This window comes from Arvicanthis niloticus, chromosome 26, assembly GCF_011762505.2.
Source record: "Arvicanthis niloticus isolate mArvNil1 chromosome 26, mArvNil1.pat.X, whole genome shotgun sequence".
Taxonomy (NCBI): Eukaryota; Metazoa; Chordata; class Mammalia; order Rodentia; family Muridae; genus Arvicanthis; species Arvicanthis niloticus.
Genome location: NC_133434.1, coordinates 31,353,189 through 31,380,552, shown reverse-complemented (window position 1 = coordinate 31,380,552; position 27,364 = coordinate 31,353,189). Strand labels below are relative to the sequence as shown.

Below are 27,364 nucleotides of genomic sequence, written 5' to 3'. Positions count from 1 at the left end.
CACTGCCTGGCTGCTTCATGACTCTTAAAGTTTTGTTTGTTTTGTTTTTAAAAGATGGTCGCAAGCCTTAGGGACGATGGCTGTGGAAATTATCCTGTTCTGGGATTCTAGGTCTAGCACAATTAACGATCTAGGAGAAAGTTCTCTCTCTTTTTTTCCACTGTTCTTCCCTCTCACTTCAGGGTTGAGGGTTACCTACCAGTGAGCTACACCTCTAGCTAAGAGAAATATTCTTTTATTGTTTTTCTTAGTGAATTATATTAACTATTTAATACGAGAAATATTCTTTAGTTCTCAGTTATAGAAGTAAAAATATGGCCTTTGCACTTAGAACAATCTTTCTGCCTTGACCTGCTGCGCTCTCAGATTACAGGCTTAAGCAAACACACCGGGTTCTGGCACTTACTAGATAGCCCACACTGGCCATAGATTTATAGCAATCCTCCTGCCTTTCCCTCACAAATTCTGGTATCCTCACAAATTCAACCAGGAGTCACCACAAACGATTTTTAAAACACATGACTTTGGGACGTCTTTCAATTGCTCCACGTTGAGTGCCCTGGAGCTGATTACTTAAGACTGTTCAAGTGCAGGTTCTGTCACTTAAGTTAAACTCGACAATTTGGATTCTTGTTTTCTTTCTTCAGGAATCCTTGTCCTTGCTAGCTCTCCATGCCCAGGGGCGGTGCCTGTTCCTCCCCGCCCACCCCTTAGGATTGGGTTTCAGAGGCTTGGCCAGGGCGGGGATAGATCCTTCACCGCCCACCGGGTCTGTAGCTGCAGTCCCGGAACGATCACATAGATCGAGCTCGCCCTACTTCCTGCTCGCCCACGTGACCCTCCGATTGTCACGCGGGCGCCGCTCACCTGACCGGGGGCTCACGTGGGCTCAGCCTGCTGGAAGGGGAGCTGGCCGGTGGGCCATGGCCGGCTGCAGGCTCTGGGTTTCGCTGCTGCTGGCGGCGGCGTTGGCTTGCTTGGCCACGGCGCTGTGGCCCTGGCCCCAGTACATCCAAACCTACCACCGGCGCTACACCCTGTACCCCAACAACTTCCAGTTCCGGTACCATGCGAGTTCGGCCGCGCAGGTGGGCTGCGTCGTCCTCGACGAGGCCTTTCGACGCTACCGTAACCTGCTCTTCGGTTCCGGCTCTTGGCCCCGACCCAGCTTCTCAAGTGAGTCACTGCCCGGTTCTTCCCTCCGAAGGAGCCGCTATCCGTGCAAGGGTCAGCCCCACCCTCCGGTGGGCGTCTGCACAGCCCAGTCACCTCCCACGCCTTTCTCACCTTGCTCTTTCTCCATCCAGCTAGCTGGCCTTCCCGGCCTAGCCCCATCGCCGTTCACCCCTTCATTAAGCTGACTTCTTGGGGTCTCAGTTTATCCCGAATCCTCCTCTTGAAAGCTGTTTTTTGGTTTTCTTTTCTTTTCTTTTCTTTTTTTTTTTTTTTTTTTTTTTTGGTTTTTTCGAGGCAGGGTTTCTCTGTGTAGCCCTGGCTGTCCCGGAACTCACTCTGTAGACCAGGCTGGCCTCGAACTCAGAAATCCGCCTGCCTCTGCCTCCCAAGTGCTGGGATTAAAGGCGTGCGCCACCACCGCCCCGCTTTTCTTTCTTTTCTTTTCTTTTTCTTTTTCTTTTTTTTTTTTTTTTTAAACAAACGCCTACGGTAGGACCACAGTTCAATCAGGCTCTCGGAATATTGACAATATGTTGCCAGTAGACATTTAAGATGATCCTTTAGAACGTGCTCCAGTGGTACAGGGTGCCTAGGAGGCAGTGACCAGGGCTGCAGAGCGGAGCCCAGCATGTGTCTGGCACCTCACTTGGTTAGTAAATGTTTAAATGCGAGAGAATTCAGAACACAAGGCAAAGAGCTTCCAGAGACCTAGTCAGAGGCAACTTGAGCAGAGGCCCAGGGGACTGTGGTGAACCTGTGGATGTGGGGAGCCGCCGAAAGGGATGGAGAGGAACAGCGTTGGAATGCCTGTCCATATTGGACCTGGATACTGTAGATGCTAAGCGGAGCAAGTTTGCCTCCTTCCCAAGACCTGTTATTCTAGAATTGAAAGTAATATCTGGTTCTTCTGCAACCAGGATCAGTATTTGATTTGTTCATCCTCGGGCAGCATGACTTATTAAGTCGCATAGGTCATTATAGTCCGAATCTTCTCAAGTGCCTCCTTTGGCCTTCCCTAAGTGTGTCTGTAATGTCATGGGCTTAGCAACATTGTTAGCTCTGTTGTGTTAAAAAGCTGTTTGGTGTAAGATTGATACAAAGTTGGTTCTTTCCTGTTCTCATTGCTGTGGCCAAAAGCTTCATTTTGCCTCCCGGTCAGAGGAAGTAGTCCCTCAGGAGACAGCGTGGGAGCCTGAGCTTTTAGGCAGCTTGTCTCGTTGCATATCAGTCAAGGATCAAAGAGAATATTTTCCATTTCCCTTCTTTTTTTTCCAGCATGTGTGACCCTGCTATCCACAGTTGTGTGATGTCTTTCCTCCTAAGTTAACTGTCTCTAAAAGCACCTTTACAGACACACCTAGATGGTCCTTTCCTAGGCAATTCCAAGTCATGTGTTGAAAGTGAAGATTTAACATCCCACAAGGCATCACCATCCTCCTCAACTTTTCCTACGATCATCAAAAGAGATGATGACCTGCAGGTTTCAGATTTGGAGTAGATTCTTGTTTCAAGGAAGCTGGGAGTGGGGCAGGGTCCCACCTGTAGTCTCACCTCGGACTCCTTTTGTCACAGAGTTGGAAATGGAAAATGGCGTCTTGGAAGTAGAGGGGAGAACAGAACAGCTAAGGTCAGGCAGCTGGGCTGGGAACGCGTACCCATCAGAACTTTCCTCTCTACGGGCCGGGTACTACTCAGTTGGTAAAGTGCCGTGAGCCATGGGTTTGAATACCCCGCTGCATCTCGTAAAACCTGTCATAATGGTACAGGCACTTGGGAGAGAGAGCCAGGAAGATCAAGAGTCCAAGGTCATCTTTGGACACATACTGGACTTGAGGCCACCTTGGGCTGTCAGAGACCCTGTCTCAAAACAATCGAAAAAAAATTCCTCCACTTTTAAGTGACCTCGTGGTTATTCTTAAGACTGGGTTGCCTATAAGCTTATTGCTTTCAAAGAGGAAGAAAGTTTCATGATGACGTTTATAAGAGTATGTGGAGAATGGAGTGATACATAATGAGAAATAATGAGAAAAGTACCTTTAGAGAAGAGCTAGGTGTTAGAAACAACTGTAGTTAGATGGGGGCCAAAAGTGTGTGTTTATCTCTTAGATATTTCATCTTGAACTCTTGGGGCCTTGGGTTAGTTTTGTCCGTGGGCTGGGTGGCTTTTCTTATTACTTAGATCACAATGCTTTCACAATGGTTCTAGCTAATTCTAAGCCTGAGAAGCTCCCGTGGTGTCTGTATGACTCGTGTGTGTGCACTGAGGGATCTGAACTCTGAAACACAATGCACTCGTCACTCATCCTAGGACCTCCTAGGAGCCTAATTTCCAGACTCTCAGCTACTTCCTCGTTTTTGTTTCGTTTCGTTTTTTTCCGTGTGTTTGGTTTTCTGTCTTCCAACACTTGGAGCCTTTCTGGGGTAATAAAACTAGCTGTAAACGTCTTTGCGCTCTTTGAAAGAGGTTGTAATAGTGGGGAAGACTTAGTGATGTCTAAAATAAAATGTAGTTGAAGCCTGCAATCAGTGGTAGATTACTTAGTGTTAAGATTTCTGGGTCTGACCACCAACAAAATAGTGAAGGAGAAAAAAATTACAGGGAGGGAGGGAGAGAGGGAAGGTGGAGGAAGGGAAAGAGATGACCCTGGCATGCCTTCCTACTTCCTTATTCTCTACTTCATTTCAGACAAGAGTAAAGTAGGGCATTGGTGGAGTTGACCATTGGATCTGGTTTGTTACCTTTACAACAGGCGTTGTAAGCTTCTGAAGTACAAGGTCCCATGCTTGGGTATGTTGTAGGTATTTTGATTGTTAAAGTCATAGGTTTTGATTTCCTTCATCCCTCAAGAAAACGTTTAAACCAAAAGCAGGCGTTGTAGCACATGCCTTAATCCTAGTAACTCGGGAGACAGAGGCAAGTGGATGTCTGTGTGTTCTAGGCCAGCCTGGTTTATATAGTGAGGTTCCAGGCTGCCAGCCAGGCTACTTAGTGAGACCTTGCCAATAAATAAATGCATGTACACATGCATGCATACATACATACATGTTTGGCCAATCTGACTAAGGCACTTTTCCCCTCTATTGTAGAGCTATCACCAATCTGAGCTCAGGAGAATCAGGTATGTAGACATGAAAGGTGTGTGCACGTATACAAAACTTTTTGTGACCTGCTTCAACGTCATAAAAGTCCACAGTCTTAAGAGAAACAGATTGAATTTTCTTCTCTGTTCCTTGCTGTAGCAAATGCCACCATACTCAGGAGGTATTCTCTGTGTTTTTACTCTGTCTTAAGTTGTGACTTTAAGCTTCCCCGGCTAATAGTGGTGTCCCCGTTGGTTGGTCAGGCGTGAGTGTGGCTGGCGTTCCTTTTTTGGATTTGTCTGCTCAAGAACAGGAAGAAGGCATGCTCAGCAGTCAGCAAGCAGCCTGTTACTTTTGTAAAACTTGTGGGGCAGGAATAGGGGAGCCTGCTCTCAGGTACTCGGTGCTACCAGCTCTTCTCCCTACTGTTCACCCTTGATGTTCCAGTACAAGCGTCAAGAGCACACACGTGTGGCTGTGTTCCGTGTAACAGACTGCAGGCCTAGGTTGGGCAGATTAGGAGCTCAAGTCCACGTCCCTTTGAGTGTTGGAGTTGTCAGGCTGTCTGCTATGTGTGTCAACACACAAGAGTGGAAGAAGCCCTTGAAATTGGTTGTTACACTCTGAGGCACCCACTCCCAGGACTCCTGGGCAAGTGCCACATAATAGGGTTTGCTGTGGCAAAACTGACTTTGGGAAGGGCAAGGAAATGGGTGTGTACTGAGCGGCAGGCACTTAAGATCTGGCATGTTTTGTCAGGCTGCTCTGGGGGTCAGTTATTCCTGTTTGCAGAACTGAGACTTGAAGACAGAGTGACTGTCATCGTTACATAGCTCCTGGCTCTGGTACGGGTGGGTTTCCATCCAGATCTGTCTGTCGGTTGAGATTTCCTCTCTTCTTGGCATCCTCACGGTGCTCATGAAGTTCTTTGTCAGGACAGTTAGTCATTTGGAAGACCATTAGCCTCGGGGAAAATTAAGCTCTGATCATAGCTTCTTCTTAGTGACTTCAAATAGAAACCTAACATCTGACTTCTCTTCATTACCGTTCAGTTAATGAGTGTCTTTTCTCTGCTGCATTTATCACTTCCCAGAAGTATTTCTAGCTTCCCTCCTTCCTTCCATCCTTACTACAGTGTTTATTAATCAACTATAATTAGTTAATAGTGCTAAGTTCAAAGACTATATTAATCAAACTGCTGTCATCCCTAAATGATTTACAGTTATGCTCTGGGGGTGTAGCTGAGATGGTAGAGTGCTTGCTGAACAGGCATGAGCCCTGGGTTTGTGTGTACGTAGTGGGCATGGTGGCACACATAATCCCAGTACTCAGTCAGTGGAGGCAGGAGGAGCTCAAGTTCAAGGCCTTCCTCAGCTATGTAGTAAATCTGAGGCCAGCTGTGTGAAGAAAAAATTGCAGTCCCTGAAAGTGAGAATATAAATATAGCATAAAGTGTAAATTTTTTTTTTCTGTGATATTTGAAGAATACAGAAGAGGAGGACGTGACCCAAGTGTAAGGATGTGGGGAAAGTGCATGTGGAGAAGCTGTCTTAGATGTTGGTGATCCGGAGATGTTCCACCCTGGAGAGCAAGCATTCTGTGGGAAAGGCCCCATTCAAGGCATTCAGGGTCAATGTGATTGGTTCGCACAGGTCTCAGGTGGGACAGCAAGTTCTGAAGAGTCATTAAGCCACCTAGTGAGCACTAGTAAGCAGGAGCATTAGAGGAAGGCCTGCAAATATTATCACACAGGTAGTATTCCCGCCAAGTTAGTGGCTAAGTAGTATTATGGGTTGTATAGCAGTTTTTGTGGTGGTTGGTAGTGACAGTAGCTGGATTAGTTGGTGGCTGCAGAGACATAGCCTCCCTGGACTGCCCAGGGGTTTTAGAGATGATGTGCTTGGAAGTCTAGAGTTAGGGTGAGGGTGGCGTGCTGAAGATGATTCTATATTTGCCATTTGGCGGTGTGAGTATTTGTTCTCACGTTGTCACTGCCAATTTACAAGGATGGAGGAAGAAAAGGGAAAACGCTAAGGAGTGAAAAGAGAAAGAATTGACCAAGAGACCTAGGGTGCACTGAGCCTGATTGACTGAGTCTGATGGTGGTTGTGTCTAGTACAAGGAATCGATCGATCGTAGCAGACAGCCGGTTGCTTGGTAGTAAACCTTGGGAGATGGGTTCTCGGAGACAGAAAGGTTCAACAGGACTCTTAACTCCAGGTGGCTACAATGGCTAAAAGCTGTTTGAGGAAGAGGATGTTACTGATATTACTGGGAAATAAGTAAGCCAGAATGTGGGTGAGTTCTTCCTCTGAGTGTCCAGATCATCTGACAGCCACAGACTCCAGGGCACGAGGTGCCTAGGAAATTACAGAGGGCTGTGGTAGGAGAGACTCAAGATTTCACAGCTAGATGGCCTGGGTCACAGAAGACAAGCATGGAAGTGGGGTAAGCTGGCCAGTTGGTCAGAAGCAGCACCAAGTCTCAACTCCAGGATGAGAGAGGACACCTCCTCTCAGAGCTACGATAGGGAAAGTGACATTGTTCTGGAAAGAACAGGGCTACTACAGTTATGGAGGAAATGATAGAGCTGAGGGTATTGGGAGTGATGTAGCCATAAAAGGGCGTAGGAAGGTGCGTCGTGGAGAGAAGGTGGCTGGTGCGTAGTGCAGGTGCGTTGTGGAGAGAAGGAGATAACTTTACAGGAAGGGGGGGTGTAGCATGAAATGGGCCAGAGAGGCTTATATGGTTTTTTGACCATGAACTTGCCAGGGAGAAGGACCAGCAAGACTTACTGTGGGAATCTTAACGTGTGTTCAGGAGTGTATTACGTGGCGACTTTGAACATTGCTAAGGACTGTTTTTCCAGTCCAGAGGGAAGACACGATCCATCAGTAAATAGAGGAGGATGATTAGTTGTCCATTTGGAAAAACTCTACCCCTCGCCAAACATAAATTCCAGATAGATTAAATATCTAAAGATCAAAATCTTTAAGGTAAAAGCATTAGAGGGAATTTGCAATCCTAAGCCTTTCTGAGCAATAGGGAAAAAAATAAAGAAAAAAACCTACTATATTTGCTATATAAAAACTAAAAGAAATTGTAAAATTAAAGATCAAGAGGGGCATATGACTTACACCTGTAGTCCCACATTTAGGAGGCTGAGGCAGGAAGATTACCCAAGTCTGAAGCCAGCCTGGGCTACCGTGAGATACCTTGTTTCAAAACATCAACCCCTGAAAAAAAAAAAAAAAAAAAAAAACATAAAAAGAAAAAAATGGACAAAATAGGCCAAATATTTGCATCTTAAAAAGATAAGGTTTCCTTGGGGTTCTGACAGTGGTAGAGAGAGCTTTTGCCTAAACCCAGCAAAGCTCTGGACTTAAATAAATAAAGCAGGTAAGGTTAAAAATCTACAAAGAGCTCCAGAAAGCAGTAAAAGAAAAATAACTAGCCAGGCATGGTGGTACACTGAAAAGTTACTAAATGGGACACAAAGAGTATGGCTAGTGATTGTGAACAGTGCTTAAAATTAGTTGTTAATGAGGAAATGCTTTTGTCTGAATGTTCATTTAAGTGTGTGTGTGTGTGTGTGTGTGTGTGTGTGTGTGTATGGGTGCGCATGCCGGTCGGTGTCTCTGTGGCTGTGTGTGAGAGTGCTCGCTCACACACAAAGTCCAGAAGAGGGCATCCCATCCCCTGGATCTGGAGTTACAGGTGGTCATACCATGTGAGTGGTGAGAACTGAACTCAGATCCGCTGGAAGGGCAGCAAGCTCTCTATCAACCACGGAACCATTTCTCCAGCCTCTCCCCTTTTAAAAAAAGAAAAAAAAAAAAAAATATATATATATATATATATATATATATATATATTTTATTTATTTATTTATTTATATTGTAGCTGTCTTCAGACACACCAGAAGAGGGCACCAGATCCCATTACAGATGGTTGTGAGCCACTGGGAATTAAAACTCAGGACCTCTGGAAGAGCAGTCAGTGCTCTTAACCACTGAGCCATCTCTTCAGCCCTTGTTTTGTTTTGTTTTAACTAGTAAGTAGAGGTAGAACTGAGATGGGCTGATGGTGGAAGAATGTAGAGAATTGGCCCACATCTGTGTTTCACTTATAAATAAATAAAACATTTGAAAGCATCATAACCAAAAATTTTCATATCTTTGTGTGGTATTCCTGCCTCTTTAAAAAAGTGTTCTGCAGCTGGGGGTAGTAGTGGTGGTGGTGCTGGTGCTTGTAGCAGCGGTGGCGGCTGCAGCACTTGGGAGGCAGAGGCAAGTGGATCTCTCTGTGAGTTCAAGACCAGCCTGGTCTATAGAGCAAGTTCTAGGACAACCAGGGCTATTATACATAGAACCCTGCCTAAAGAAAAAACAACAACAACAAAAATTTAAAACTCTCATATACACCTGTTATAAAAAAAAATTTAAAAACATAGGGACCTTCAAAACATAGGGGCTTAGTGGTGAAAGTGCTTGCAGCAAGCTGGACAACCTAGTTTAGATCTCCAAGACACCACAGTGGAAGAAGAGAACAGACTCCTGACTTCTACAGGTTGTCCTCTGACTGCCACATACAACATACATGCTATGAACCCCCACCCCAAACTGAAAGTTTTAAAATAGTGCGGCGTAGTGGTGCACACTTTTAATCCCAGCACTCAGGAGGCAGAGGCAAGTGGATCTCTGTGAGGTTGAGACCAGCCTGGTCTACAAAAGCAGGTTTCAGGATAGTCAGAGCTATTAACAGAGAGAAACTCTTGTCTTTGTGGGGAAAGGGGGTTTTTGAAATTCAGAAACTTCAAATTTCATAAATAGGAATTAGATAGTTAACGAGTGTTCCATCAATGCAATTTGGTCACTATTTACAAATAATAATGGTAGATTTCTCTTGATATTTGATATTTAAAGATCTGTAAATCATTTTACTAAATGGAGAAATGTCATAATATAATATATACTAGGAATCATTTTTCCTTTAAAAATTAGCGGGTGGGTTGTTTTGTTTTTAGTGGAAACAGAAATTGTTAGCTAAAGTTCTCTCCTGGGATCAAGAATTTGGGGGAGATGTTCTTTTTCTGGTAGTGATGGCATTGAAAGGGACAGATCAGATTTTTAAAGTATGGAGAAAAGGGGAAAGTCTGATTTTTACAGCAAAATACGGGCTGGGCAAAAGTGCCCTCGTGAGCATTCATTTCTTTAGAGGTGGGAGAGTGCACTTCTGGAGGAAGTGTTAGTACTGTCTGGAAGGCGAAGTATCTTGGGTCAGCCTGGTTGAGATCAGCATCAAGGACGTTCTCAGCTCAGGGCAGCCAGCTTCTGAGACAGCTGTTGGATAAGGAGGCTGGAGTGCTAGCTCCTTGCTCTTGCAGAGGACCCAGGTTCAGTTCCCAGCACCTCCATTGTGGCTATTTACAGTCTGTGACTCTACTTCCAGGGGATCCAACACCCTCTTCTAACTTCCGTGTGTACCAGGCATGCACATGGTACACAGACATGCATGCAGGCAAAATGCCAGGCACATAACAGTAAATCTAAAACCAAAAGCTGCATGGAGCGGCCCTGTCTGCCCTAGTCACACCCGCATATGTCCCATGCTGCAGAAGGCCTCTCTACAAACACAGGTCCAGATCATACACAGACGGCTTTTCTGATGCTAAACCTTCTGACCTCTCTGGAGGTAGGTGTGCTGTCTGCCTTAGCTCTCATCACAGGGTTTAGTAATGGTGTCTCTCTCCCATTACACTGTGAGCTCCTCAAGGGCAGGGACCAGGGCAGGTGTCTGTTTTAACTGCCCCAGCACTTAGAGCAGGTGGTGCACAGTGAGTGCTGATGTGTCTCGGGTGGGGAGGCCGAAGTGTGATGAGTGGAAAAGTGGGAGAGAGAGCAGAGTGCTCATAGAGTAGACCTTGTCAGTTTACAATGCCAGGCCTACAGGGCAGGGTAGGCAGTAAAGAGTGGGAAGGTGTCCTCAAGGGGCCAGACCGGGTACCACTTCATAACACAACCCCGGTCACTTTCTCTGCACTGCCAGGGTTTTGTATCCAGTGCCCGACGGATGGGGGTGCTTTGATTTGGGAAAGAGCAAGCTGGGTGGAGGGAGATGGTTTTGCACTGAGGTGAAGGGTTATAGTTTCCAGGTGCCCTACATGTAGCAAATTTTCCCTTTCAGAGATGTGGAAGGGCCTAAAAGCTTTTGATTTACACCCCCAGAGTTCTTCGGAGAATGTCTGAAAAGGCGCTTTGTATAAGCCTGGGTCTGTTCTTAGCAACCTTTCCCTAGCCTTAGGACTTGAGAAATACTAGATTTGGGTGTGTAAACGACTCTCCAGGTTAACTGTTTACCATTTATGGCTGACTGTCGTGTAGCACAGACATTATGCATCCATAGCAGTAAATGTGCATATTTTAATTCTAGCATCATTCATTTTTTCAGCAAACACTTATTGAATGACTGCCGTGTATCAGGCACTGGGAACACAAAGCCACAGATTGGTCCCTGCTGTTGAGGAGCTCACAGCCTAGGTGAGGACATAGACAGCGCATGTTAAGATAAGTGGTACGAAGAATGCATGTGTACTCCGTGGTCACTTAGGAAGCTCTCGTAGGAAAGGGTGGGGGAACGGCCAAAGCAGTCTTGTAAAAGGAAAACCAGAACTGTTTCTTAGCCCAACAAGGGTGGAAGAAATGCCAAGTTTGTTTTAATTGCAGGAAGCAATTTGTGATGAGAAAAGTATGGATAAGGCAGGACAATTCCAGGATTCGGGAAGAGCTCACTTTGCTATGATGAGAATTCCTGGGCTTCACCTGAAAACCATGGGGCACTGTTAGACTAGAGGATCTTTTTTGTTGGTTTTTGGTGCCGGGGGTCAAATCTTGAGCTTTGTGATCTTGACGATGCTGGGCAAATGGTCTATCTCCAGCTACATCTCCAGGCCTATTAGGAGGATTGTCATGACCACATGTTCATGCCAAGACATCCCAGAAGGTAGCAAGTTGAAATGAGGAATATGTGGAGGTGGGGGGCACCACCTGGGCGGTTTTTTATGTGGGAGAGAAAGTACAGCAGGCTGAACTGAGGCTTTGGCCCAGTGAGGGTGAGAAAAGTGGCACAATGATAAGAGTTGATGATTGTTATAATTATAAGACTTTGGTTTTTTGTTTAACTGTTGAGCCTCTAGGGCTTAGGACAATGTTTACCACGTGGCATTGTTCTGAGTGAGTGGGTCTGTAATCTACTTGGTGGAAAGTGCTCAAGGGGATGCGTTTTGAGTGAATATATGCTGTTATCAAAGAGAGAGACTCAGCCACGAGAAGTGAAGAGTTCGCTTCTGCACTGAAGACCCAGAGGCTCTTGAGACAGGGGAGCCAGAGGTGAACAGCTGCCGAGTTCTCCAAGAGGGACTAGCCTAGAAAAACAGGTTTGGAGGTCATGAGCTTTATTGTGGGAGTAGAGATGTCCAAGGAGGAGTGACCAAGCCAGCTCAGTCAACAGGTTCTCCGGGGATCGAGGGAGGATTAAAAAGTCAACAAGACAACACTGTCACATGACTCTTGCAGTGCTGAGGGTAAAACAGGTTTGTTTTTTTCCAGTCTGCTTTTATATCATTCTAGGTACATACAAAGAATATGGTCAGTCCTAAGGCATAAACTGAGTGAGTAGTTACAGAACAAACCAAGCATAAACAAAGGCCCCAAGTTTACTGTACTCAGAGTCTTAAGATCCGTCAAGATACCAAGAACACATTCCTCAGCTCTATTCATCTTGAGCCTACTTCCGTGTCCTGGCCCAATGTCAAATTCCTAGAAGCAGCCCGTATCTCCCCAAAGAGGAGGAAGATGGAAGACTGGCATCAGAAAAGATGGTCATGTTCAAGGAGGTAGGGAAAGACCAGGGGAGCAGAAGCCCCTAAGTCAATGGAAGTTGGTTTTCATTTTGAGACAGGGTCCCACTATGTAGCCCTGACTAGCATGGGACCCACGATGTAGATCAAGCTGGCCTTGAATTCACAGAGGTCCACCTTTCTCTGCCTCCCAAGTGCTGGGATTAAAGCCCTTTGTTCCCAGAGGCCATGTTGAGTGAGCGAGCTTTGTTTCAGTTCAGGTTTTGCCAGGGATGTTTGATCATCCAGAAAGAAGAGAATGGTCTCCAGAGCTGAGCGGTGGGGTCTTCCTCACAGCAGGGATTTGTTGTTGTTGTTCATTTTGATCACGACTATATTCCCAGCACTTAGTGAATAAGCCTTGCACTTAGTAGGCCCTCAATAAATATTGAGCGAATGTATGATACCAATAAATGAATGAACTGGAAAAAGGCCCTGTGAATTTAGTTACAGAACCACATAATGTTGGTGAAGCCATTTTCAGAGGAGCGTGTGTAGGGACGCTAGGTCGTCGTGGACATGGGGCAGTGAGGAGCGTGGGTGGAGGGTGAGGAAGAGACTGCAGACAGAAGACCAAGCAGATGCAGGCGTGTCAGTACTTACCATGCACCAGAACCACTCACGGATTTAGCTTCCTTTTATTTGCCTGGTAAGATAGATGCTGTCATGATCCTCGTTTTACAGATGAGAAGCCACAATTCAATGAATAACCTGCCCAGGGCTTTTTACAGTAAAAAGGGCTATCATCAGTATTTAAATTCCAATCTGCCTGACTTTGGAGTTCAGTCCCAACCGCCCAGACTGTGATTTCGCTCCATTTTCTCTAAGGCAGGAAAGTCAGAGTAAGAGTGGGTGTCTGAGATGATGTGCACTGGAGACCAGGAAGATGGCAAATACTTCAATGCTGGTAGGAAAGACTCAGTGGGAAGAAATCACTTGAAGATAATTTATACGAGAGGAGCCTGAGGGGAGGTCCAGAATACAGGTGAAGGAAAATGTCTTCCATGGAGGAGAGGGAGAAGAAGGTAAAGTCAAGTGCAGTGTTGCAGGTGTTCTATGTGGGTGGGAAAGAAAAGGAAAGTGGCCTGGAGTTCTCGAGCTGCTGAAGTAAGGGAGGTGGGATCAGTTATAGACTTGAGGAAGGTGGCACAGGCTTGATGTTCCAGAGAATAGAAGGGGGCAGTAGAGGAAGTCAGCTTTGTCGGGGTTTTGTTGTTTGATGTATGTGTGGTATATGACTGTGCACGTGCTTGTCGAGGTCAGAGATTGATGTCAGATGTCTGTGACAGTTGCTCTCCTCCTTTTCAGACAGGGCCTCATTGAATGTAGGACTTGCTGATTAGGCTGGCTGGCTGGCTGGCTAGCAGGCCTCCAGGATTCTCCTATCTTTGCCTCCCTCCCTCGCTTGTGATCACAGGTCTGCTGGCTTTTCAGGCTCATGCTGGGATCAGAGCTCAGTTTCTCATGTTTCTACAGCAAGGATTTCACCACTGAGCCATCTGCCCAGTCCTTGAAGACTTTCACAGGAGCCTCAAGCTAGGTGTTTAGAGTAACCCAGTCCCGCTGTTGTGGGTCTCTCCTCCGAGGCCTGGGGAGGTGCAGAAACCTGGGCTGAGGCACAGCTGGCAGATGTTAAGCTGATCACGATTAAGGACTTTGTTCCTTGGGTATTACAGACAGGCTATTGAGAGTATTGTTGCCGTTATACCTGTGTATCTGCCCAGCAAGGAGGGAAACAGGCGGGAAAGGACGTACGGACAGGAAGTGGAAACGCTGTGTCATAGGGTCCAGAGAAACTTCCTCTGTGGGACTTGTGTGATGAGAAGGCCCTTGTTAGAACTGGTGGTGAACTTGTAGGAGTTGTGAGAGTGGAGGTTGTCAAGTGAGGACCAAGCACGGGGATGCGGTGCTCATGGTGTTAATATTCAGATACCTTTGGACTGCTTTCTCTTTCAGTTATTTGAGTTAGAAAAGGATACAAACTTTTTTATGAACCCAGAGAAGAGAACGTTTCATTGACACTGCTGAGAGCAGGGTGCTGAGCAAGGCAGGAGGTAGAGGATGTGCGAGGACCTTGAAGACCTTTGTCTGTCTGTCTGCAGTCATGAGGTCTTAGGAGCAAGAATGTGGTCCCACCCTGACATTGTTTGTGGAAGCCCTGCAGGATTTGGCCATCACAGAACCAGCTTTCCCAGCCCTAAACAAGTTTGCTTATACTGTTCCTGGGCACCTGAGACTTCGCAGCTTCCTGTTCTCCCAGCTGACCGCATGGCAGCATGCCCTGGTGTTTGCTGGCTGTGTGGCCTCTTTACCATACCCAGCCGCCCACACCTCAGGTCTTGATACCAGGAGTGTTGGTGAGTGTAGAAGCAGCCATACCAACTCCTACCTGTTTCCTGCTTTCTTCAGAGCTTGGCACAGTGGCAGCCTAGAGGTAGAAAACAAGTGGTGACAAGAGTGTTTACATCCTTTCAGATGACCCAGTGTCCCTCCTGTCTTGACACCTCCCCCAGACTTCCCTCTTGGAGCTTGTTTAATTCAGGTCTTGGCACTGACTTTTAGCAGTTCCGGGAGTGCTAGGATTCATTGCAGTGTAACTGGAGGAGCCTTATCTGAGGGCCATTGTTCTGAGGGAAAAGGCTTTCCTGCTCAGGGTCTTCAAAAAACTGTGTGACACATTCCCCTCACCCAGATTATAGATAGCAAATGTGTGTGTGTGTGTGTTTAGAAAAATAAATATGACATTTAGCAGAAAAATAGGAATTCTCTTGCTTTCCAAGTGGTGGCTCAGACAAGGCTTATCAGGACTGTGACCTGGTAAATAAATGTGGGTGACTTGTGACTTCTCATTGGACAGACTGAGGACCAAGAGGATGACAGGGAAGCCTAGGACCTTTTCTCTCCCCTGTCGACTGTGTGGACATAGTCGGGGGCATTCTGAAGTCACATTCGGGCCACGTGCCACGTGACACATCGGGATAAGAAAGACTCAAGGATGGGGGAGGGAGGGAGGGAGGGTGGGATGGAGGTTTCCAGAGGGGAAACCCAGAAAGGGGATAACATTTGAAATGTAAATAAATAAAATATCCAATTTAAAAAAAAAAAGGCTCAAGGACACAGGTTTAGTTCACAGAGAGGTACAGTGTGTTAGTCTTCGCCAGACTCTAGTGTGGGGGACTTGTACACCTGTGTTTAGAGAGCCAGTCCCTCTGGTTATAAAGCTTAGGACTCTGAGGAACATAGTTGTAATGACAGGTCTGAGTTAAATCCCTTTTCCTCAAGAGGTTTAAGTAGGAATTAGTGAGTTGGAGGTACACAGGCTTAGTGTGAGAGGAGAGACCTTTGATTCTGGTAGGGTAGGAGAATTCCTTTAGCCGACTGGCATCCCGAGAGCCGAGGTGCAGACACATGGCAAAGCCTAGCATCTCCGGTTTGGCTTTCTTCACAAGGTTTATGGCACTTGAGTCCCTTCTACTTGGAGATGGGTGACATTTGAGATTGTTGTGGTTCTGAAGTCTCCCCTTGCCTTCTGTCAAGCCATCGTCTGTGTCCCTGACATTGTAGTTTGGAGGCTGTTGAGTCTGCTTGCTGTAGGGAGCTGCGTAGGTACGGCTCCAGGAAGAGCAGAGAGAAGGAAGGTTCTTTCAGCTTAAGGTAGTAAAATTAGACCACTTTGCAAACTGGTATGGTGGTACATTCCTGAAATCCTTGCACTCAAGACTGAGGCAGGAGGATTGCTACAAGTTTGAGGTTAACCTGGGCAGTACCTTGTCTCACAAAACAAAATAAACAAACAAAAAAACATCAGACCACTCAGAAATCCATGAGAAATGCTTTGGCATCTTTATCTGGGTGAACTGGGGTCTGTCGTCAGCATTGCGGAGCGGGTTGCTTCATGCTGGATGGCTTTTGCCTTTGAGAGCAGAGATTTACCCTAGAGAACCTGCTGGGCACAGGACAAGCGGGATAGGCTGATGGTCCAGCTGTCTCCAGTGGCTTCCTCATCGTGGGGACCTCTGTGCCTTACCTTATGGACTTTAACTAAATGGGAACTCCTTTATGGGGAGCTTTGGACAGCAGTGCTACATACAGTGCCCTAGTCTACAGTGAGGTAAGGACGCGGACCAAATCCAGCTGTGGACCTTAGGGGTGGCAGCTTCCTGATTATAATCGCAGTCCTCAGTAGGGAGAGGCAAGAGGATTGCCATAAGTCTGGGACCAGCCTGGTCCACATAGAAGTTCTGAGGAGCCAGGGCCACGAAGCAAGATTCTGTCTCAGAACAAACAAATGCATCATGGAAAAATGTTTTGAGGGGGTGGAAAGTGTTAGTGAATCCTTTGACATGGCTGATTTGCATTGTAGCTTCCTGTGTGGTGACCGAGTAGCAACAGAGTCTGCCACTCAGCCAGTATTGCACATCAGTGACCTGAAGCCCTTTCTGTGAGCAGCTGCTCACAGAGACCAGGCAGAGCCCGTGCCAAGGATAAATGCCCTCAATTTCAGAGGGACTAGAACTAGGGACCTTCCTGGAGAGCTGTGGGTTTGCCTGTTGCTTCCTGGGGCAGGTCAGTCCATTGAGCTTACTCTGTCTTCACAGAAAAACAGCAAACATTGGGGAAGAACATTCTGGTGGTCTCTGTCGTCACAGCTGAATGTAATGAGTTTCCTAATTTGGAGTCAGTAGAAAATTGTAAGTACCATTCTGTTCCCTGTCTTCAAAGCAAGACCCTTCAAAGGGTCTGGGACTGTCCCTCCAACTATCCTGGGCTAGGCTACTGCTGAATGACCTTAGGGACTGGGGCTCACCAAGTGTCAATACCCACAGAAAATGTCACAAAGACTCTTAACTAAGTCCCATGGATCGCTTGTCTTCTGGACCGAACAGGGGACTGGTTAAGAAATGTGGACACATACCCAGGCATGGTGTCACACACATTTAATCCCAGCACTTGGCAGACAGAGGCAAGCGGATTGCTGTGAGTTTGAGGCCAACCTGAGGTCTACAAAAGGAGTTCCAGGACAGCTAGGGCTACACAGAGAAACCTGGTCTCGAAAAAGAAGAAAGAGGGAGATGTGGACACTTTGCTGGGATTTCTCAAGTACGTTTGATACTGGAGGGAGAACATTTGGGATCATTTATACTGCAGTGAAGCCAACTCCTTAGTCCTGAGCAACAACAGATTTCGGACTCTGAAGTCTCCAATGTGAATATTTGAGTATTCCTCAGATTCTTGGGGAAACTGCCTGAAGCCTGGAGGAAAAGGCAATGCCAGGTGGTCACAAAGGCTTGTCAGTGTTGCATCCTGGGCTGGACCCTGCAGGCCAGTTGATGTCCACTTCTCAGCTAAAAGCTGATAGGGAGAATCTCATGATTCTTGTGGGAACACTTAACCAGCAAGCGGGGTGGTGCTTTGCAGAGGACCCTGCCTGGTGTGAACCACATGTATCATTGACCAGGCCTACAGATTTAGGTGGTGTCCGTTCTGCTGTTTGGATGTTTGCTGATTTATTTATTCGTTTACATGTTTGAACTATGTATATTTGTTCATGTGTGCACTTACATGTGCATATGAAAGCCAGACCTTTGTATCAGGTGTCTTCCTCAGTCACTCTCCACCTAATGTTCTTTAAAATAGTGTGTCTCCTGAGCCTGGAGCACATTATTTCACTAGACTAGCTGACTAATAAGCTCCTGGGACCTGTTTGTCTCCACCCTGCCTCCCCAGTTCTCCCAGCACATCAGTTTTGTGTGCCACTGAGTCTGGCTTTTACTGGGATATGAGAATCGAAACTCAGGTTCCCTGTGATTTCAGACATCTAATCCCCTGTGTTGTCCTCAATCCTGTTTGTTTGTTTTCTTGTTTCTTCAGAGATTGATACAGAATGCTTGGTCTACACTCTAATTTTTGTCATTTCAGACACCCTAACCATTGATGATGACCAGTGTTTACTCGCCTCTGAGACTATCTGGGGCGCTCTCCGAGGTAACACAGTGGGGAGGGAGATGACACTTAGGAAATAAAGAGGCCATGGGAGTGGTCGCTCGTCTTGCAGCTGTGTATAACTTGCTGCAGCAGCATGCATGGTATTGGGAGTGGACCCTGCCACAGACACTGTTTTGCTCACTCAGTACACAATTGAAGAGTCTTTAAGAAGGAACACTGACCCAGGATATTTTGTGGGACTTCTGTTGTTTCCCAAAGTAGGACCCAAGCCGTTGAGAACATGCAACACTCTGAACTCAGTCTGCCAGTGCTTGGGCCTTAGTAGACTCCAAGTCAATGTTGGTGATTAAGCAGACCCTGAAGGTAGTTGCTGCTTCCCTCCCATACCTTAGCCCTCAGCAGCTGGCCTTCCCCTCCGAAACAGAAGAGGCCCAGCTTTGGATCCAGATTCCTTGAACCCAGGGTTGTGATTCTCTTTTCATGGTTCACTGGGAGACATTGTGGACAGCACATTGGGGTACCCTTTCCAAGTGGACATACTTTTTTTTCACTCCCTGAGTCTTTATTTATTCTGCCTCTCTTCTTCTCCACAGGTCTGGAGACTTTCAGTCAGCTTGTTTGGAAATCAGCTGAGGGCACGGTAAGTATGGCCCCAGCAGGAGTCTAGGAAGAAATAAGAGTGACGTCTGTGGTGATGCTGTAACGTGGCCCCCTTGGGTCATTTAGCAATTACCTTGATGTCATATTGCTTTGAAGAAAATAAACCTGCTGGCTTTAGGAAAACCCAGTTTGTAAATTGAGTAGTACATTAGGCGCTTGTGTTTGGTTGGCATGGGACCGGTACATGTAGTCTTTGATGTGCTGAGGTTAGTGGGAAGAGGGGAAGGCTAGTTACTTTGGAGAACATTCACACATTGTATTTTGGGGATCTTGGGAGAATCTCCTTCCTCTGTCCTCAGGTAAGTTCCTTTTGAATCCTGATGCATTCAGTGTTTGCTCCACACAGTTCTTTATCAACAAAACAAAGATTGAAGACTTTCCTCGGTTCCCTCACCGCGGTGTCCTGCTGGATACATCTCGCCATTACCTGCCGTTGTTTAGCATACTGGACACACTGGTAACCAGGCCTCAGGGCCGTCTTCATTTCATGCATAGGTTCTGGGTAGTGGGGCATAATAGAGCATTTATATATAACTCTGTGAGCCCCTGGGAAAAGTCTAAAAGACTGCCCACTCCAGGATAAGATGGATTTGGATACGGTGTTTCCTATACTATTTGAGGGACTTGATGTGGCTTGCCAGGCACAGCTGACTGCAGTTTGACTAAGTCAAGGTTATAGGAATGTTGCTCGAAAGCCTTCGATGGGGAGATTGCTAACACTCTCGAATCTGATGTGCAGCTACCACATGTGGCTGCTTTTTCTTTGTCCCTTTGGTAGAACCAAGGGAGCTGACGTGTATGTCAGCCTTGGCTTCTGTGAGTTAAGTTAGGGGGCAGCTGAGCTCCCAGCAGGCCTCATGGTCAGATGGGAGGAGGTGGACGTGTTGCTCTGAGATACATGGGAGCTTTAGAAAGCAAGGTTCGGCTTTGCTGCAGTCAGGATTCATCTAGAAGATGGCTCTGAAGCATGCTTCCTCACAGGAAGATCTGGCTTAGATCTGGCTTATAGAAGTATAAGTGCATCCCTGGGACTTGAGGAAGGTTGAGTCTTGCTATTGTATGTAGCACAGTCTTCCCAGGATGGGGTTCTGATCTGTGCTCTGATCTCCAGGATGTCATGGCATACAATAAATTCAACGTGTTCCACTGGCACCTGGTGGACGACTCTTCCTTCCCATATGAGAGCTTCACTTTCCCAGAACTCACCAGAAAGGTATGACTCACGTTACACGTTACCCAAACATGGTCTCCAAGTTCTCAGGGGCAGTAGTTCTCAACCAACCAGAGGGAACAGCTTTGAAGTTAGGACCCAAGGATTCAAGTCCCCACATTAATTTGTTTTGTAACCTTCAGTAGCTAATATCTCCTGGTTTTGGTTTTTGATGTTATTTACATACATTCTGTTAAAGGGGCATAATTCCTTCTTATTTATCTCATTAGCCTTAGAATGCTCAGATAAAGCAGTAGATGTTGTCCTGGGAAGATGGGGGAATCTGTTGAACAACCTGAGGACTGGGTGAGGGTGGAGAATAGGAGTACATACCTGGAGCCCAGTGCTGAGACTCAAGTTCAGTGAGTGACCCTGGTCTTAGTCAGTGTTCTATTGCTGTGAAGAGACATCATGACCATGGCAACTCTTTTGATGAAAGCATTTAATTGGGACTTGCTTACAGATGAAAGATTTAGTTCACTGTCGTCATGGTGCTGGAGAAGTAGCTTTAGAGTTCTTCATCCAGATCTGTAGGCAGCAGATCTATAGGAGGGTGAGCCACTGGGCCTGTTTGAGCTTCCAAAACTTTAAAGCCCACCCCATCCCCAGTGGCATACTCCCTCCAACAAGGCCACACCTACTCTAACAAGGCCATACCTCCTAATAGTGCCACTCCTTGGTAATCAAGCATTCAAATCTACGATCCTATGGGGGCCATTCTTATTCCAACCATTACAAATCCTATCTCAGAAAATAAAAGGAAGTTGTACAGGAACCCGTGCCACGGGGCTGCCACCTGCAGGTATGCACGCTCACCAAAAGAAAGCAGTAGATGTGATAACTGGGGAGATTTTATCGTAGTTTTATCGGAATAGACTCTTTGAAGAAGTCACCAGTACACTTGGGCTATGGACAAGTGTTCTAAAATTCAGGGTGTTTGAATATCTTCTGTTCCCAATAGCCACAGGGAATGAGATTCTGAAGGGAATCTTCTGCCTTTCAGGGGTCCTTCAACCCTGTCACCCACATCTACACAGCACAAGATGTGAAGGAGGTCATTGAGTATGCAAGGCTTCGAGGTATCCGTGTGCTGGCAGAATTTGACACTCCTGGCCACACTCTGTCCTGGGGTCCAGGTAAGACTAAAGCTGTAGTTGGAGGGGTCTGTTCAAAGAGGGGCTCCAGGGCATTGGTTCTTAGATGTCCTATATCTTGGCCTTGGCTCTTGAAAACTGTTCTCCATCAAATCCTGCCCAGAGGAAATTCCTTCCAGAGGTAAAGCAAGAAAATGGCTCAAGTGAAGGAACCTCCTGGCACAGTCCTCACAGTCCAGCTCCTGCATGGAAGTCATTTTTAAGGGTGTTGGCCCCAAAGTCTTCCTGCCTGGGACTGCTCCTAGGAAAACTTTAGTTTATGCAGAGAACACTTTTCACTATTAAAATTATGGGCAGATGGGGCCGGAGAGATATGGCTCAGCAATTAAGAGAACTGTTTGCTCTTCCAGAAATCCTAGGTTCAATTTCTAGCACCCACCTAGCAGGTAATAAACATCTGTAATAGTCCTATGGGATCTGATATCTTTTGGTGTGCAGATATACATATGCAGACAAAACATCCATTATACATAAAACAAGCCTTAAAATTGTGTAATTGTGTGTGTGTGTGTGTGTGTGTGTAAGGGAAGAGGCCAGGTATATTGGTAGACATCTGTAAACCCAACACTTAGGAAACCACAAAGGCAAGAAGATTTCTGTATCGGCTGAGGCATATGTGACTCAGGCTTCTGCCCTCTGCCCTTCCCCCAGCCCAATAAAAGCAAAGTATTTTCCACACACTGCTGTAGGTTTTTATACCTTAGAGTAGATACTGAGGAGTTTGAAGATCATCATTAAATGGTGATGTTTGCTGCTCACACACTTGTTCTGTATCCAAGAACCCAGAGTGAACCCTTAATGACACATTGGGAAGATTGGAAAGGGCTGCTCCCCGGCCTCAGCCACACCCGGAAGCTTCCAAGCCCAGACACAGCCCTGGGGAAATGTGAAACTGGGCAGCAGGAGCTAGAGCAGAGAGGCTGTCAGTAGGTGTGGTCAGGCGGTCCCCCTTGAGAACAGACAGTGGCCTCGAGGAGCTGGGTGATTTACACTGGAAAATGTGTATTGGGGCAAGATCACACACATCAATATTTATGTGCCTGTGACCCAGTCTCAGTCTCTGATGGTAGATTCACTTCTATTGACTTGATTGTGACTAAACAGGTTGTTCCTGATGCCTGTGAGTACCCAGTACTACACGTGTGGATGGACATGGTCATCTACTCCACAGTAGGCCCACTGCACAGGAGTACGCATGGGCAGATGCATGTAACACTTGTGCGCTCTCCCTTAACTCAGGTGTCCCTGGATTATTAACACCTTGTTACTCTGGGGCCCATCTCTCTGGCACCTTTGGACCTGTGAACCCCAGTCTCAATAGCACCTATGACTTCATGAGCACACTCTTCCTGGAGATCAGCTCTGTCTTCCCAGACTTTTATCTTCACCTAGGAGGAGATGAAGTTGACTTCACCTGCTGGTATGAGCCTTTCGGACTTGATGCACCAGCCTGAGGGTGGGTTAGTCAGCACTCTGGGCCTACTGCCACTACTTAAGGACTCACTTCTGAGGGGGCCGTGTCTCAGCCCAGAGAGTCCCAGAGAGGCGGGCCTGTGTGAGGAGCAGGGCTGTTGGTATGAACCCTTTCTCCTCCTCCCTCACATCCCTGAGATGTGTATGGATATCCTCATTCTGAGCCTGTCTTGGAAAAATGGAGGATAGAGAAAAATAGTCCACACTTAAGAAGGCTTAAAAGAGTCCACTCGGGGGTCTATTGCAAGCTGAGAGCACTTGCTGATGTATCAGAGGATCGAGGAGCGGGGTTCAGATTCCCAGCACCCACACTGGGCAGCTCATGAATGCCTATAACTCTAGAGCCTTGGTGGGACCCTGCACACATGCATGCATACACACATATCATAAGTGTTAAATCTAAAACCATGAGCCTACATGAACTACAGAATTCAGGATTAATTAAGTGACAAGATCTCATTAATGTTAAGTCATAAAGTTCAAACTCTCAGATCTACAACCTTCAAAAGGGACCCAGGGGCTTCTGAGCAGTAGGCCCCAGAGTTGAGTCTGAGGAGATAGTTTGTCTTTGGGAACCTGATGAGAAAGGCATGGAAGCAAACACAAACACTGTGGTTAAGGAATCTGCAGCAGGTCAAAGGCCATAGGCTTGCTGTCTGTTAGTACAGCAGAACCAGAGACCAGTGTGATCCAAAGAGCAAGTAGAAGGTGCATTCTCCCCGAGAGTGTGGACCCGATTCTTCAAGATCAGGCTTATTTCTTTCTTAGCCTGTGTCTGTTCTGTACAGCTCTGCGCAGCTACAACTTCACCGGAGACCTTTGGCTGTCTCTGGTGGTTTTGATATTTTAGGTGGAAGGGGCAGTAGCAGGAGGTTAGATGACTAACCTGAGGGTTGCCATGGCTTCAAGATGGTGGAAGAGCTAATCATGACTCTTTTCTGGCTTCTCAGGAGGTCCAACCCTGACATCCAGGCCTTCATGAAGAAAAAGGGCTTTACTGACTTTAAGCAGCTGGAGTCCTTCTACATCCAGACGTGAGAAAGGAAGGAGGGTGGGGCATATTAGGGATCACCTTCTGTTCTCAGTACCAAAGGCAGCCCCTCCACTCCCTGCCCCCCAAGGGTCAGGGATAGGCCCTGCAGGCTCAGCACCTAGAGGCTGACACACACGGCTGCGTGACACTTTGCTGATGCTCCTCTCCTCTCCAGGCTGCTGGACATCGTCTCTGATTATGACAAGGGCTATGTGGTGTGGCAGGAAGTATTTGATAATAAAGTGAAGGTGAGCCAGGGGCAGAGAAGAGGCGCCTGTCTCCATCTCCCTGGCCTCCCTGACCGCACTAGGTACCAATCGTGTTGCCAAATAGGCTCTACAGTCAGAGACCTGAGCCATATCTCTCTTTAGCTCTCTAGAAAAGCTACAGAAGTGTGGCTGCTGGAGTTGAGAGTCAGGGTTCCTGGGGCTTCGTGTGCTGTGCTTTCTTCCCTTCTGAGTCATGTACTTAGGTCCTCCGTTTCTTTGGACCTCACTGCCATTCCCCTCAGCTCTCAACCAGTAATTACTTCTTCCATGTAGACAAGGAAGCTACAGTGGGGCTGGGAGGGGAACAGCAGGGAGTTCTGTTCAGTAGTGAGCACCCCAGCTCTGTCGAGGGTGTGTGAGATCAATGATTGGAGTCAGAAGCCGCCTTTGCTGCTAGGAAGTAGGGAGTTGTCCGTGGCCTGGGAACCATGCACGAGAGTGAACCTCAAGAATCTTCTGAACTCTATCCTGACTGCCCTTTGACCTTTCCTGACAGGTTCGGCCAGACACAATCATACAGGTGTGGCGGGAAGAGGCGCCAGTAGACTACATGAAGGAGATGGAGGAGATCACCAAGGCTGGCTTCCGGGCCCTGCTGTCTGCTCCCTGGTACCTAAACCGAGTAAAGTATGGCCCCGACTGGAAGGACATGTACAAAGTGGAGCCCCTGGCATTTCATGGTGAGAGCGGAGTACTCTGTTGGCTGGCCGGAGTCCCGGCTGAGATGCAGAGCGGGAGTTAAGAGGGGCAAGGAACACATTGCAATTTAGGAAGTGAAATGGCCTTTCTGAGAAGGCTGCACTGGAAGGATAGTTTGAAGGAGAGCCTCACCACCATGGTCTGTTTTCCCTCAGGTACGCCTGCACAGAAGGCTCTGGTCATTGGAGGAGAGGCCTGTATGTGGGGAGAGTATGTGGACAGCACAAACCTGGTCCCCAGGCTCTGGTAAGGATGTTGGAGTGAGGCCGGGAAAGCAGGGTAGAGGACGAGGATGGTTAGGCTTGAGGCAGGCCTCCTGCCTCAGTCTCAGTCCCTCTGGGCTACCCAGTGCTTCACCCTGAGAGGAAGGGCTCAGAGATGATGCTTCTCTTTGTGTGGGATGCTCATGTCCCATATGGCTTCTATGTGTGTGCTTTCAGTAAAGCATTAGGTATGCAGAATGGCCATTGTCTCCACTTCACAAGTACCATAAAGAACCCAAGGGTACTTGCTTGGGACCTAGTACTGGGAGTAAAGGCATTTTCTCAGCAACTTCCCCAAATATGGTGGCGTATACCAAGTTAACTTTCAGGTAACAGGCCTCTGAGGCTTACCCTTATTCCTATGTCTTTGAGAGAGGAGGAGCTTGAGATCACTGTATGCTAATGAGGATGGTTTTAATGAGGGTGGAGCTGAGCCCTGGAACTGCCTGAGAGCCAGCCCCCATCTGGTTCAGCTTTGAAGAAGGTGTCATTCGCGGCTGAGCTAGTCTGGGAAGAAAGACACACGGGGCCCAATCTGCTGTGCACTCCCTCCTGTAGGCCCAGAGCGGGTGCCATTGCTGAAAGACTCTGGAGCAGTAACCTGACAACTAATATGGACTTTGCCTTTAAACGTTTGTCACATTTCCGCTGTGAGTTAGTAAGGTAAGCAGGCTATGGGCAGATCTGAGAAGAAGAGAGTAAGAGCCAAAACTCTTTAATCCCAGCACTTGGGAGGCAGAGGCAGGCAGATTTCTGAGTTCAAAGCCAGCCTGGTCTACAGAGTGAGTTCCAGGACAGCCAGGGCTACACAGAGAAACCCTATCTTGAAAAACAAAAACAAAAAAAAATCGGCAGGAAGCAGGATTTGAACCTGTCAGCTCTGACTGACTCTCATGAATGCCTCTACCTCCCTTGACTATGGCTTGTGTAAAGCAGTCCTCTGATAGCCTAGAAACACAGCCTGCTGCAGAGCAGACGTGGCTGAGAGCCCTCTGTCGTGGGCCCTAAGACACTGGGTGATTGAGCTAGTATTTTGTTATCTCCAAGCATGTTGGGTTGTTTTTGGTTTTTTGTTTGTTTGTTTTGTTGTTGTAATGTTGGTGTGCTTGAAGGTCCCTAAAGGTCTGTTCTAAGGACTTTTGAGCCTTAGCTCTCACGACAGCTCTAATCCACAGCTCAGTCCTTTCCACTGCTGTGCTTATAGAATATTAGAAGCAGGAGTGGACATCCCTCAGGCCCTGGCCTCTTTTCCACAGTAACTGAGTTTTGGGGGGAGTAGAGACCTGCAGGATAGAAAGGGTGCCCTCACTGAGAAGATTGGAGTGAGGTCACCAAGTCATTTGGGTACAGTAATATTTTGAGATTCACTGAAATGGGAAGGGGGCTCTAGGTTATTGTGGAGACGGTGTTGCCATGGTCCAAGGCTGAATAACTCATCTTCCATTTCTTTGTGTTCTCTACAGGAGAGGAATCCAGGCCCAGCCCATCAGTGTAGGCTACTGTGAGCAGGAGTTTGAGCAGGTTTGAGCCAGCAGCGCTGAGCACCCAGGAGGGTGCTGGCCTTAAGAGAGCAGTTCCGAGGCTAGGCTTCCACTGCCTCCCGGCCAGGGGAGAGAGCCCTGTGCCCATGGGCCCCTGTGACTAGAGAGAAGGAGGCTGGTGCTGGCACTGGTGTTCAATAAAGATCTCTGTGGCATTTTCTCTAATCAGCTTGGGTCGCCTGTATAAAAAGAAAAAAAGCATGAATCACCACCAGTTAGAGTCAGGACCTAGGTCATACAGGTTAAAGGCCGTGCTTCACCAGTTTTCCCTCATGTCTGTCATCAGAAAGGTCACTTCACTTTGTATCCCTTCCGAGATTTCTGTATGTGGAAGATGATGCTGTGGGAGCTTAGAGGAGCTCCAGATTCAGCCTGGTCCAAGTGGTCCCTTCCCTTGAGCCTCTGCTCTACTCTATGGATTCTTGAATTTCCTTGACCTGCTATTTATGTACTGTTGAACAAATACTATGGTTTAGACACTGTGATAAAGTGTTTCAATTCTCTTTGTTGTGAGGCAAGAGTTTCATGTGAGCCAGGCTAGCCTTGAACTTGATGTCTATATTGACCTCGAAATTTCTGAGCCTTCTGTCTCCCAAGTTCTGAGATGACTACACACCAGCACTCAACAGCAAGGTGTTGAATTTGAAGGACTTGTTTCTGAGGGGTCTGGGCAAATCCAAAATAACAGACAGTTCCCTACTCCTCCCTCCCAGTCTTAAGCATCTTCAAGTGAATGACACAGCTGATTTGGAAAGTGAAGCCCAGGGTGCAAGCTCATGTTTCTGGAGGAGGGTGTGACCTGGTATCCTCTTAAGAGAACTGTCTTTAGAGAACTGTCAGGCTGTGGACGCAGGCTGCCCCCTGCTGGTTGCTCATTCTCTTTGCCTGGGAGAGAAATGTCTGCAGAGGCAATGAAGAGGCTCCAGGTATCAGCTTCCAGCCAGGTACTGAAGCTTTTGAAA

General features: G+C 47.2%; 1 protein-coding gene across 1 annotated transcript; it reads left to right on the top strand.

Moving 5' to 3' along the window:
- The first annotated feature begins 787 nt into the window (after window positions 1–787).
- Hexa (hexosaminidase subunit alpha) lies at window positions 788–26,567 on the top strand. The gene is made up of 14 exons (XM_076925493.1): window positions 788–1,176; window positions 16,753–16,845; window positions 18,074–18,139; window positions 18,694–18,740; window positions 19,107–19,217; window positions 19,872–19,973; window positions 20,974–21,106; window positions 22,364–22,544; window positions 23,548–23,631; window positions 23,806–23,878; window positions 24,396–24,579; window positions 24,754–24,844; window positions 25,420–25,524; window positions 26,325–26,567. Exons 1-14 carry the CDS (start codon window positions 924–926, stop codon window positions 26,386–26,388), a joined length of 1,587 nt encoding a protein of 528 aa, XP_076781608.1. The 5' UTR covers window positions 788–923; the 3' UTR covers window positions 26,389–26,567.
- The last annotated feature ends 797 nt before the right edge of the window (window positions 26,568–27,364 follow it).

Coding starts and splice junctions, on each gene's coding strand:
- Hexa (XM_076925493.1), top strand. CDS start 924: ATGGCCGGCTGCAGGCTCTGGGTTTCGCTGCTGCTGGCGGCGGCGTTG. Junction 16,846..18,073: donor TTTGGAGTCAGTAGAAAATT/GTAAGTACCATT, acceptor TTGTCATTTCAG/ACACCCTAACCATTGATGAT. Junction 18,741..19,106: donor GGAAATCAGCTGAGGGCACG/GTAAGTATGGCC, acceptor TGCTCCACACAG/TTCTTTATCAACAAAACAAA.